At 32.6% G+C, this 12,724-nt stretch overlaps 3 protein-coding genes across 5 annotated transcripts; all 3 read left to right on the top strand.

Annotated features, from left to right (window-relative positions):
- The first annotated feature begins 3,708 nt into the window (after positions 1-3,708).
- Positions 3,709-4,381, top strand: LOC117215694. The gene is made up of 2 exons (XM_033462098.1): positions 3,709-3,744; positions 3,963-4,381. The coding sequence occupies exons 1-2, from the start codon at positions 3,711-3,713 to the stop codon at positions 4,379-4,381; spliced, it is 453 nt and encodes a 150-aa protein (XP_033317989.1). The 5' UTR covers positions 3,709-3,710.
- Positions 4,382-5,644: 1,263 nt separating this feature from the next.
- LOC117215687 (protein MAK16 homolog A-like) lies at positions 5,645-7,346 on the top strand. 2 transcript variants are annotated; one of them, XM_033462093.1, is made up of 7 exons: positions 5,645-5,842; positions 5,903-5,949; positions 6,021-6,164; positions 6,243-6,555; positions 6,635-6,886; positions 6,999-7,076; positions 7,153-7,346. In XM_033462093.1, the coding sequence occupies exons 1-7, from the start codon at positions 5,828-5,830 to the stop codon at positions 7,288-7,290; spliced, it is 987 nt and encodes a 328-aa protein (XP_033317984.1). In that variant the 5' UTR covers positions 5,645-5,827; the 3' UTR covers positions 7,291-7,346. The 2 variants fall into 2 exon arrangements, with proteins under 2 accessions (XP_033317984.1, XP_033317985.1); XM_033462094.1 differs by having other exon boundaries at positions 5,646-5,842; positions 5,903-5,944.
- Positions 7,347-7,544: 198 nt separating this feature from the next.
- LOC117215686 (post-GPI attachment to proteins factor 2-like) lies at positions 7,545-10,133 on the top strand. Of its 2 annotated transcripts, none has more exons than XM_033462092.1 (5): positions 7,545-7,615; positions 8,615-8,931; positions 9,016-9,283; positions 9,426-9,623; positions 9,827-10,133. In XM_033462092.1, the coding sequence occupies exons 2-5, from the start codon at positions 8,767-8,769 to the stop codon at positions 9,958-9,960; spliced, it is 765 nt and encodes a 254-aa protein (XP_033317983.1). In that variant the 5' UTR covers positions 7,545-7,615; positions 8,615-8,766; the 3' UTR covers positions 9,961-10,133. The 2 variants fall into 2 exon arrangements, with proteins under 2 accessions (XP_033317983.1, XP_033317982.1); XM_033462091.1 differs by lacking the exon at positions 7,545-7,615 and adding an exon at positions 8,056-8,208.
- The last annotated feature ends 2,591 nt before the right edge of the window (positions 10,134-12,724 follow it).

Genomic DNA, 12,724 nt, shown 5'->3' with positions numbered 1-12,724 from the left:
GAATCGGTGGTGTTATATGCGGCGCCTGTGTGGGCCAAGGTATTAGAAATTAAAAAGAATAGGAACATCTTGAAAAGGAGCCAAAGGGCCGCATTGACAAGAGTTTCGACGGCCTCCCGTACAGTGTCCCATGCAGCACTGTGCATGCTTATGGGCATTATGCCCATTTATTTCATATTAAAAAGGAGGATCAGCAGGAGCAGTACAACACCCGTTCAAGGGCTGGAGCCACCTCGGTTTATCAAGAGAAGATTATGGCAGTGGAGGAGCGTATCGTGGAGAAATGGAAGGAGGAGTAGCGATTTTATAGAGAAGACAATTGGACGAAGCGACTGGTAGCGGATGTATGTTTATTTAGGAGATATAGGAGGAATATTGATCACTTCGCCATGCAGATTCTGACAGGGCATGGAATTTTTAATGTCTATCGAAAAATGATTAATAAGGAGGACCACTCCAGATGTTGGGACTGCAATGGTGAAGGCGATAATGCTGAAGATGCGCTTTTCCATTGCACAAGGTGGATACGTGAGAGAACGGAATTAGAAAATTACGTCGGCACACCACTAACAACAGAAAATTTAATGGAGCTAGTGGTGAAGAAGGAAGACAACTGGGCAAAATTTCAGGTCTTGTGCAGAAAAATTATGCTAGCAAAAATGACGCAAGAGAAATTCGAAGAGAGGAGGAGAACTAGAGAAATAAAAAGAAGAAATGAGACTCAAGTATGAGGGAGCGGTGCGTAGTTAAGCCCAACCCTGAAGTAATGCCGTAAGGCGGTTCCGGAGTTGATGCTTGCTCAGAAGAGAAACGGAGAGGGGAGGGGTTTTTAGTGGGTATGGCAATGCCATCGGCCGAGTCCCACATAGTCCAATCTGGGCATGCGTAACAGCATTTTCCCCTCCTCGATTAAAAAAAGAAAAGGGACCTTCCTGATGCGCTTCGGAAGGTCATCGTGGAGGTTTTAGTCGGTATGAATCTGGCAGTACCCCACGCCGTCTCCCCGGAGAGCGCGGGGTGCCTATGAAGGTTCTTTCCACGTAAAAAAAAAGGTTTTATAGATTCATGCATATGCTAACTTTAGTTAACTTCAGCACTTGGCACTTCGCCGTATGGTGCAGCACCTATAGAACAACTGGAACTATGGGTGTGAGCACTCTCATTTCCTCTTCGTCATTAATTTGTTCACATGCCCATATTGATATCACGTAAATGATTTTGTGTTGACATCAAAAAAGTTGTCCGAGGGCGTGACTGTGTCTATAAGTACTGTCAGAAATGAAATTTCCTCTCTGGTACTATATGTACGTGTCTATACATATATGTACCTATTTATTTAGAAGAGAACTATGAACCACAGAGAAACATAGTACTGGGAAGTAATTGTAGAGGTGAGAAACTGTATCTTTGTTGATGAAATGTAAAAATGACAGTTTCTTTGTTTCTTTATGTTAGCTTATATATAATAAATATTTTTTATATACATTTAACTTAACATAAAATTAAATATAATTAGTGCTTAAATTCGGAATTTATCAATGTAGTTTAATACTTATTTAATAGTAATATATATTTGTCGGGTTTACATTAGAATTAGGGTTAGGGGCGTGAAACGAATCTTCGTTTGGGTTACACGTTGTCGTTATGCATTGACTAGTGCAAATACGATTATTATAGAACCGGACAAGTAACCGCGGTTGTTAGGTACTCGAGAAACTAATGACAATGATCCTAGGTTTAATAACGAATCCGCGGTCGACGGGATGATAGATGAACGTACTCACAAAATCTAAGTCGGACGCGTAATATTCACTGATCGTAAAGAGTTACTCCTTCCATCAATGAGATCGCGAGCGAGAATGTCTTTCCCGTCCCGATGATGCCACAGAGGAAAACTATAATGGGGTGTGTCTAAGGACACGAGATCATCGGATTCGTCGAGAAAAGCCTTCGTTCAGAAAGTAAGGGAAATTGGCGTTGCTGCTAATTGGTCAATCTCCATATCGGTGGTTAGAAAAAGGTGCTAGCCGCCCTCGAGGGAAAGTTGCTAGTGGGAGACGCCGCTCGTTGAAAAATATGTCTCCCCTATCTTCCCGTAGTTGGGACAAAGACCGTTTGTCTGTTTGAAGGACTTTAGTTGACTAAATCTTAAGATTTGTAACGGGCCCTCGAGCTAGCCGAACATGTACTGCGGAGACGCATCGACATCTGGCAATCATCTTACTCGAAGAATAGGGTCTGCGTGTGGTGAGCCACGGGACAGAAACCGTTGTAATGTTTACTGTCGCGTGTCGCCACGAATATTTCTTTTAAGGAGAGCTATAGAATTACTCCATACCTTTGTTAGACAAAGCGTTCATCCCGTGACCGCGGCTACGTTCGGCGACTGACTGTCGCCTCGAGCCCAAGCTCATTATCACAACTCTCGAACAATTACAATCGGATTGGATAACTACAATTGTTCAATTACAGCTATAGTAGACTCTAGGTTACAATGTTGCGGGATTATCCAAAATTCCAAAGGCTCCGGTGTTCTTTCATCTCCGACATATTTATTTAGTGTACATATATATATATTTATTTAGTGTACATATATATATATATATATGTCGGGTTTACATTAGAATTAGGGTTAGGGGCGTGAAGCGAGTCTTCGTTTGGATTACACGTCGTCGTTATGCAATAGAGAAGACATTGGCTAGTGCAAGTACGATTACCATAGAACCGGACAAGTAACCGTGGTAATTAGATACTCGAGAAACTAATGACAATGATCCTAGGTTCAATAACGAATCCGCGGACAACGGGACGGTAGTCGTACGCACTCGCAAAAATCTAAGTCGGATTCTGTGTTAATATTCGCTGACCGTAGGGCGTTAATCCTTTTTGTCGATGAGACCGCAAGAGAGAATGACTTTCCGTCCCGGTGATACCCCAGAGGAAAACTATGACGGGGTGTGTCTAAGGACACGAGATCATCGGATTCGTCGGGGACATCCTACGTTCGGAAAGTAAGGGAAATTGACGTTGCTGCTAATTGGCCAATCTCCATATCGGTAGTTAGAAAAAGATGCTAGCCGCCCTTGAGGGAGGGTTGCTAGTGGGAGACGTCGTTCGTGGAAAAATAGGTCTCTCCTGTCTTCCCGTAACTGGGACAAAGACTGTGTATCTGTTGAGAGATTTTAGGTAACTAGATATTAGTGTTTATAACGGTCCTCGGACTAGCCGATCACGTACTGCGGAGACGCGTCGGCATCTGGTAAACATCCTGCCCGGAGAATCTGCGTGTGGCGAGCTACGGGACAGAAACCGTTGGAATGTTTACTGCCACGTGTTGCTACAAATCTTTCTTTTAAGGAGAGCTATAGGATTACTCAATGCCTTTGTTAGATGGAGAGTTCGTCCCGTTGACCGCGGCCACGTTCGGCGACTAACTGTCGCCTCGAGCCCAAGCTCATTGTCACAAGTCTCAAACAAATACAATTGGGTAAAATGACGGCAAATCGTTTAATTACAACCGTAGGTTTTAATTACAATGTTTTTATGGATTTTCCCGAGGTTTCAGAGGGAAGGCACCGGTGTCCTCTTATCTCCGACATATATATATATATATACACATATGTATGATTTTTGTTTCCAGATAAAAGTGAAGGTGTCTTTGCATCATCTTCAACAATTAAAAAAGTTCTTGAACCAAGTAGGGCTATAAAATGATTGATTCTCCTAGAAGTGGCAAAGAGATACGTAAGTTGAAATAAGTTTCAAATATACTACTTACTTCGATTACACACAATGCCCAAAGTATGGATATATCTTTCTACCTAGATGCACTATTGTAAAAACCAAGGTTCTATCATTTATGGGAGATGTTAATGAATGATCCAACTTGGTGTGATATAAAATGTTAATATTCCAGGACTAAAACCTCTACATACAATACTGAACATTATTTCTTATTGCAGTTAATGAGAATTGTTTCTCATATAATACACTAACGGGCGCAAATCCAATGGAGAAGGACCAATCTCTAACTGCGTATGAAATAGTTCTCCATGATCATAACTATGAAAACACCCCACAAAATACAAAGAAGAACTTGGACAATCTTAAAATAAAGCTAATCTCTATAGTAAAAGAAAACAAGGCATTAAAACAACGAGTTGTACGCCTGAGAAAAAGGGTGGAGACTTTTATAGAATGTAGTAAAAGACCTAAAACAAAGAAAATATTTACGCGATTCTGCGTAATATTACTTTCCGCGCATGAAGATGCTTCATTAAAATTGTTCAGTCGCATGTTAAGAAATAAAAATAGTAGAGGCAAATTTATTCGAGATAAGTATCCTCCATACTCTCCTATTTGCTCAGCAGTGGAATGTTGAAAGTAACTGCAAATACTTCATCTGTGCTACAATCGACTCGAATCTATGTGGATTCCCAAAAGAAGAAGCATGCAAATGAAATTGCAACAAAATTAATGTTAACTATATATATAAATTTTATTATTTCTATTATTTTAGTCTTTGTATATTATTATACATTTTTTACATTATTTATTTATTATTTAGGAACTTTAATGTTTTTCATAATTTATTAATAAGCTACATGTAAATTATTTATTAATTCTGTACGATCAACATTATGTTAATTCTGTTCAATTATACACACAAAATATTTCAATTCTACATTGTATTTCATATACGAGTGTGTTATACTTCATATATTAATATGTTGTAAATTGTGAAAAGACTAATTTATTTTTATATTATTATTAATGTTATTTAAGTTCAAGATTAATAAATTTATGTTAATAATATTTAGCTGAATTTAACTTTGCTTAATGCTTTTGTTAAAACGTAAGAAATACATATCCACATCTTTATACACAACAATAAAGCACGTGATAAAAATGTTTGCAAATATTTTAAATTTACTTCTCCCTTTTTGCGGATTTCATTAATCATTATTTTTGTATGTACCTTCATAATAATATTAAATAATGCAAAAATTTTCATTACTGTGAAAATAAGAGTACTGTATCTTGAAATTAATCTGAATTTCTAAAAATCGAGCGCATTGAAAAAACGTTGCCAGATTGCAGATTTTATAATCGGAAATCAATCAGATTAATTTTTTACTGAGTTTTATAATAGTATTAACTAATATGTTAGGTTTCATCTTTTCGAAAACACGTAAGGACGTCGTTCCTGTATTTTTGATTCATCGATTCTATTCTATATAATTTTATAACAGTATTGACTAGTATATCAGGTTTTATCTTTTCGAAAACACGTAAGGACGACGTCCCTTCATTTTTATTCATGGATTCTATTGGAAATCAATAGCCAAAATGTTGATTTGTTAATTAACATCATTAACTATATCTAGATAACTATAAATAGTGATTGCGAAAATAAGAGTCAAAAAATGTTTCTGTAATCTTGTAATACCGTATACTGTACATCTATATTTCGTCTGCTATATCACTGGTATCATTGATGAATATTATATGTATATATATATATATATATATATTCAGTGTGTAATGTATTCCAGTGTATACATATTTATATGAATGAATTTTTGTAGTTTAAATTAAAAAATGTCTGCTCTAAGCTATCAGTTACGTAGCGCCATCAGTTACGAATTAGGAACTACATGCGGTGAACTAAGTATAACCTATATCGTTCAAGAATCTTTGAATGCACGTGTATTCTTTTACAAGTATAATTTGTAAACATTTAAATGACTATTACAATATCTCTTTACAAAACGTAGTAATATAAAAGTATATATAAAATATAGTATAAAAGTAATATAAAAACAAAATGCAGCACGACGACGTGAGTACATTAAAAACTGCTTATATTTTTAATATTTCATACAATGATAAATTGTTTTAGGTCGTATGGAGCGTCATCAATAAATCCTTCTGTTCTTTTAAAGTAAAGTATGTATGACTTAAAAAGCAGAATAATGGTTTTGTGTGATTGTGATATAATTTACTCTTTACTTTTGTAGTACAAAGTCGCAGAGGTTTTGTCGCAATGAATATAATCTTACGGGTTTATGCAGTAGAGCGTCTTGTCCTCTTGCAAACAGTCAGTATGCTACAGTTAGGGAAGAAAATGGTATTATTTACTTATACATGAGAACAGCAGAAAGGTAAAAATTTAACTTAGATGTTATATTCTTTCAAAACTGTCTAATATTATTATTAATTGTACATTCTATTCCTTATAGAATACATTTCCCAAAGAATGCGTGGGAAAGGGTGAAGCTTTCCAGAAATTTTGAAAAAGCAATACAGCAAATCAATGAAAATTTATTGTATTGGCCTGGTTTCATAAAAGCAAAATGCAAGCAAAGATTTATAAAAATTACACAATACCTCTTACGTATGAGAAGAATAAGATTGAGAAGACAAAAACAAATTGTACCAATTCAAAGAAAAATTGAAAGGAGAGAAAGACGCAGAGAAGAAAAGGCTCTTATAGCTGCCAGATTAGAAACTGCAATAGAAAAACAACTTATGGAAAGATTAAAACAGGGCATGGTACACATTCTTCTCCTTATAATTATACATATAAATTTTAATATCTAAATTTTCTTCTTCATCGTCATTTTTCTTTCAGTATAATGATGTTTACAATTTCCCACAAAAAGTGTTTGACAAAGCTGTTGAAGCTGTTGAAGTTGAAGGTGAAAGTGAGGCTGAGAGTGAAGGAGAAGAAGAAAAGGAACAAGAAATTGAGAAAGAAGTAGAGTTAGAATTAGAAGCAGATGAGAAGGAGAGAGAAAGAGAGGCAAATACACCTCATTTCATAGAAGCAGAAACTGATGACGAAGATGAGGACGATAATTTTGATATTCAAGAAGTATCTATGGTAATTTGTCCTCCATTTAGATATAAATATATGTATTATCCTCGTTTAAATATGAATTACTGAGTGTTACATCGCCATTTTCTGTTTAATATTAATTAATCCATTTTAACAGGATGAGGACAGTGATTCAGGACAAAAAGAGGAGATTGAATTATCTGACGACTTTGTATCTGACAATGATGATATTGAAGTAACTAATATTATAATCTTTTACTTTTATTCTTATTTATAATACGATTGCATTTAAAATTATCGTGTTATTATAGGATCTGGTACCTACAACCAGTAAAAATGCGAAGAAAGTAATTGTCAGGAAACAGAAATCGCAAAAGAGAGTCCGTCCAAGGGTCGAAATTGAATACGAGATGGAACAGGAACCATATGAAAGAGATCAAGCGAGATAAATTTTCAGTTAGGATATTTGTAATTATATTTCTAATAAAATTAAAATTATTCTATACTTTTTCAGTATATAATATCCCTATACTTTCTTAATTTCTATTATTAACATAACGTTTTTATGATATATTTATAATATATATTATCTTAATATATATGTGGTTATATATATATATACATAATATTTTCATATAATTGGGGAATAAAAAAGTTTAAAATTGGCGCTAGCTTAAAGTAGCATCCAGAAGCATTTATAAAAATCATAGATGGCATCCTTTCGAACAGAAATTCGCAGGCTAGCAGACGACACGTTTGTACATACGGAACAAGGTAAATTCTTCTGATTTTCTGCATGAAAAACATAAATGAATATGAATGAACAAGTCACAATTGACAGAATCTTGACTCAAATAAATTGTTATTGATTAAAAAACGTGACATAAATGACACAAATGCAGCATTGAAATCTCATTTAATCGTGCATTATATGTGCTGTTTATCCTTTATGTATATACTTGAATACATGCTTTTCAAACCAGAAATCATAAATACTTGAATAGGACCTTAACAGGTGCTCACTAAATGAGTTAACAAGTACGCTGTCAAAATGGATATATAATATACCTGCATTATTGTATAGACCAGATATAATCATTTAAGTGAAGTAACTCCTCATACACTGTAGAGAAAAAAAGAAAGAGGAAAGAAAGATTGGTAAAATTATTGACAGCTTTCAAATAAATTCAAAGAAGTTTCTATCACTCATCAAATCATTGGTCGCGTGAACAAAGTTGACCATTGTTGCGGATTCCGTGCAGGAGTGTCATAGTCATAAATATAATAAATCGCCTCCAGGCAAATGTCACGAACAACGCGTTATCCGTGGCCCGTGACAGTGCCTTTGTTTGCTATAAATAGAAAAAGTAGGTTATCCGCGAAATCAATTCTGAAAATAGAGTAATTAACTAAATATACTTATCATTTTGTGTGTAACATTTGTAAAGAGAATCTGACATATTACGATTTTTATTGTCTTCCAGAATTATTTTTGTTTTATTTCATAAATCTTACTGCAATTTATTTGTTTGAAACGTTTATTAAAATGCATAAATAATGTGATTACAAGCAAATTTTGTTATGATTAATATATATTTGTATGTGATATAATAGTGTTAAGAGTAGTTGTTAAATATTGTTAATGGAATGTTAACTTTGCTTTGTGTAATGTATGATAATCTGCATGTATGTATTGAAAATATTGATTACATTTCAGTATGCTTCTTTGTGGTATGCTGTTTCATTAATGTAAAATTTGTTTTCTATTTACAGGCATATTATGAAACTTTTAAAAGAACGTTTTGATTTTTGTAATGAAAATTGAAAGGAGAAATGATTTTAATATAGATTGATTCAGATCTTGCATCCTTTTAAACTTACTTTTTATTTTGTGCGTCAATGCCAAAATATTAGATAATTTCACTATGGAACTGAACAATGTGGGAAACAGTAAAAGTTCCATATATATGGCAATATCATTTAAAAAACTGTGTTTGGCAACAGTGTCTTTACCTCTGGTCACACTTTTAGTCTGTTTTGTTACAGCATATATCTTTCAACAAGATGATATCCATGAAACACACTGCAAGGTATGGAATTCACATACCTATTATGATTGTGATCAGTATATTAAATTTTATTACCTCTCCTAATTTATCTATTTTTTATTTTAGGTTTATAATGTACTTCCATCGATCTCAGCTATCACTGGTATATCTCCTCAACGATATTTGTGGCGCATAAGCATAGCTCTACACATAGGTCCTCGCTTAATTATTGCTACTGTATATTATTCATATTATTATAAAATACTTAAAACAGTTGAAGATGTACCTTCCAAAATTATGGGATTTAGACTTTTAAATCTATGTTATTGGTTAAGCATGGCAGAAGTGGCAGCACTATGTGGAGTCACATATATTTCTAACAGAGAAAATTATTGTGAGTAATAATATAAGATATAATAGAGACTATTTGTATACTGAAGGGTAAAAGATAAAATACTAGAATTTATTAATAACATGTCATAAATTATGTATATAATCATCTAAAAATTGACTTAACAAGAAATGCTACCTTTCAGATGTGCATGAAAAAATTTTCATTATCTTTATGATCAGTTCTTTAACATATATGCTAGCAGAAGTGAGATTGGGTCGTCTTGTAACACCAAATGCACCAAGTCTTCAATACAAACAGGCACTTTTTGTAACTAGTCTTGTTAGTACTGTTGGTCTCATCGTTTTCTTTCTAAAGCATAGGTTACTATGTCATGATCTCGGTAAGAAAATTAACATATTTTAAAGAAATTTAATAATTACAAATATTGATATTATATACAAAATTTAGATATAAGTATTTACAAAATCTTTAGTAATGCATCAAAATATAAATAAGTCATAGTTATGAGATACATACATATAATTCGCTACATATAAAAAATTTAGTTGCACTGTGTAAGACTTATAATATTTTTCTTAACAGCATTTAGCTGGTTTTCCTTTTGCGAGTATGTGATTGCCTCTGCAAATATGGGTTTTCATGCAACCGTAATTCTAGACTTTCCCAAGGAGCAGCTGGTTGTTGGAAATGGTTTACCTGCCTCAAAGGTGGATTAACTTGTAACATTTTATATTCATTATTATCTTATTATTGTCATCAAAGTGCCTACTGCCACTGTCTGGAAGTGCTATTGCCAAAAGTGAAAAAGTATATAATACCATACTATATATAGCTGAGTATCCACTAATGAATATTGGTAAATATTTCTTAATAAAATAATTATACATTATATGAATGAAATCAAAACCTTAATGAAATCAAATATTCAATATTCTTATCTTAAGGAAAACAATTACGAATGCAAGATCTATATAGCAGTTATAATTTATATTTCTCCTTTTTATAAACTTATTTTGACTGATTATAAATTTATTTAAATTATAATTTATACTCAATAGTACTTTTAAAAATATTTATTTGTGACATATTTAAATATTTCAATAAATATATCACAGATAATGATTTTTATTAAAAGATATTTTATATATTTGGTGGATACTTGATTTAGAGCACAATACTTTTTCTTCTAGCAGATTTGATCAAAATAGTATTAATTATATTCTTTTATGTAATGCTGCAGATATGTAAGATACTTTTTACTTTAGCATTTCTTAGTTACTGATGACTTTTTTCATAAATACACTTTCCAATTATTTCATATGAAAAGGCACAACTGAAGATTAAAGCTAAAAGGGAAAAAGTATATTTTAAAAATCTAGCGCTTCCAAAGTATGGCACTGGTATCTTCCCAGGCAATGAGAAAAAATCTTAAATGGCCTTTTAGGTAATGAGAATTTGTAGTGATACGGGACAAATGTGTATCCTACATACAAACAATATTAAGCTTAAAAGTCCAAAATAATAAAATTTCATATTTTATTTGTGTGCATCTATTGCAAAAAGAAAAAAAAGGAATTATTATTAGCACAAAGTAAATGCCCTTTTATAGTGAATATTAAATTGCTTCTCTGGAAGTTCTTTAAGATGTGAGATTTCTAGTCAGTATTTCATTCTAGTCCTTTTATAACTTTTTCTTTCCTTTTTTTTTCTATCTTTTTTTATCTGCTTTAAAAGGAGCATCGTTATCATGTCATGAATTTTTGACGCATTGTTAGCATGTAGGATGCATTTACCTACGTTTATGAAATAACTGTATGTAATTTTAATTTAAGATACAGTAGAGATATTATTCATCATTGTACAGTTGTAATACCATTAATATATTTTATCGTATGCATATAATACACAAATCACACATCATATAAAAATGAAAGGAAAAATATAACCAAAAGAGATATAAGTTACTCAATATTCACGTACCATGGATTATAGCAATACTGTGTTATGAACATAAGGATGAATTACCATGTTCATATATGTAGCATATAATCTTTAAGTGCAATCGATTGGTATTCAAGTAATCTCAACGAAAATAGAAAATGCTGACAGAAAGTGAAATTGATGACTATCTTGTACGATATGTTCCCGACCAAAGCATGAATATTACGTCCAAAAACCACGGAGTAAATTGAAAAAGTTAATTCAGATCACTGTTTGTACTTGTACTAAATTTTATAATCACATTACACCCTTTCAAGATACTCACGTTAAATATTTCACAGAAAGTATTAAATAAGAAAAAGGAAAAACTGTTTGTGATGAAGTGTACTATTATTGTTATTGGAATCAGTTGTATAAATCCCAAACATTACACATATAATTATGAGAATATTACTTAAGTAAGATCATGATTGCGTTTCTTAAAAATTTTGTTTCAAATGCAACTAGCTTGAAGTATGTTTACATCGTACAATTTGATATAAGGAATTTTTTCTTATATTGCTTTTACTCTTTTGTTGATGAATACATGTCGTCAATGTATTTCTGTATTATTTACAAAAACGATTACATAACATTTCTTTTTGTGCTGAAATATATTAAATTATTGTTTTATAAATTCGATTGCCAAGTGTTCAAAAGCATGTGAAAATTGTAAGTCATGTACAATCACTCGAGCAACATATATTGGTGGTTTTCATTGTAATACAAAAGCAAGCGTTTGTACTCGTTTAGATAAATATTTATAAAAAGGGAGCCATCTTCGATTTCGATAATCTTTTAATATATTGTCAAAATCACCATCCTAAATTGTATTGTGAAACCGTATTCCGTAAAAACCAAATTTACCGTATCTATTCATTTCTGTTTAAGTTGAAATAGGGGTTGGATTAGCTTAGATCTTTTTCGGGTGAGAGTGCAGGGGTTGGGACGAAGTCCCTTCCATGCCCACACCTTTACTGCATAACATACGTCATTTTGTAGTAACGAAATTAAATACAACGAGCTGTTCAATACTGATCGTGAGTTATCTTTTTTTTGTTGAAAAAGTTTAAAAAGTTAGTTCTGTAGAAGTTATAAGAAATACCAATAGCATAGTCTTCAGTATGTAAAGATAAAGAGGAAAGATAAACAAGAGCATTCGATTTACATTTATACATTTTATTAAATACAAATGGTGCCCAGAAAATTATGTATTTTTGAGTAAACGTTTTTTCATAATAACTTTTTAATAAACAGTGACCTCCAACTAAAACCTTCACGACACTACCTAGGATGATGACACTGATAATATATTAAAGAATTATCGAAAGAGGGGCTGCCTTTCTGTAAATATCTACCTTCGTTCGTAATCGTCACACAGAAATAATTACGGGCTATTACTAATTAATTTATCGGTACAAATGTTAAAATCTGTGCCAAGTGATGTATTAAAGATACTGTATGTATATGTACCATATTACATAAATTTTGATTTGACAA

This window comes from Bombus bifarius, unplaced genomic scaffold, assembly GCF_011952205.1.
Source record: "Bombus bifarius isolate JDL3187 unplaced genomic scaffold, Bbif_JDL3187 scf7180000009770, whole genome shotgun sequence".
NCBI classification, from domain to species: Eukaryota; Metazoa; Arthropoda; class Insecta; order Hymenoptera; family Apidae; genus Bombus; species Bombus bifarius.
The sequence above is the reverse complement of the archived record's forward strand: the minus strand, read 5'-3'. Positions and strand labels throughout refer to the sequence as shown.

Excerpts from the sequence above, each read along its gene's own strand:
- LOC117215694 (XM_033462098.1), top strand. The coding sequence starts at position 3,711 with ATGATTGATTCTCCTAGAAGTGGCAAAGAGATAC. Across the intron at positions 3,745-3,962 it reads TAGAAGTGGCAAAGAGATAC|TTAATGAGAATTGTTTCTCA; the intron begins GTAAGTTGAAAT and ends TTCTTATTGCAG.
- LOC117215687 (XM_033462093.1), top strand. Across the intron at positions 6,556-6,634 it reads AAAGATTAAAACAGGGCATG|TATAATGATGTTTACAATTT; the intron begins GTACACATTCTT and ends TTTTTCTTTCAG. Across the intron at positions 7,077-7,152 it reads CTGACAATGATGATATTGAA|GATCTGGTACCTACAACCAG; the intron begins GTAACTAATATT and ends GTGTTATTATAG.
- LOC117215686 (XM_033462092.1), top strand. The coding sequence starts at position 8,767 with ATGGAACTGAACAATGTGGGAAACAGTAAAAGTTCCATATATATGGCA. Across the intron at positions 8,932-9,015 it reads TCCATGAAACACACTGCAAG|GTTTATAATGTACTTCCATC; the intron begins GTATGGAATTCA and ends TTTTTATTTTAG. Across the intron at positions 9,624-9,826 it reads GTTACTATGTCATGATCTCG|CATTTAGCTGGTTTTCCTTT; the intron begins GTAAGAAAATTA and ends TTTTCTTAACAG.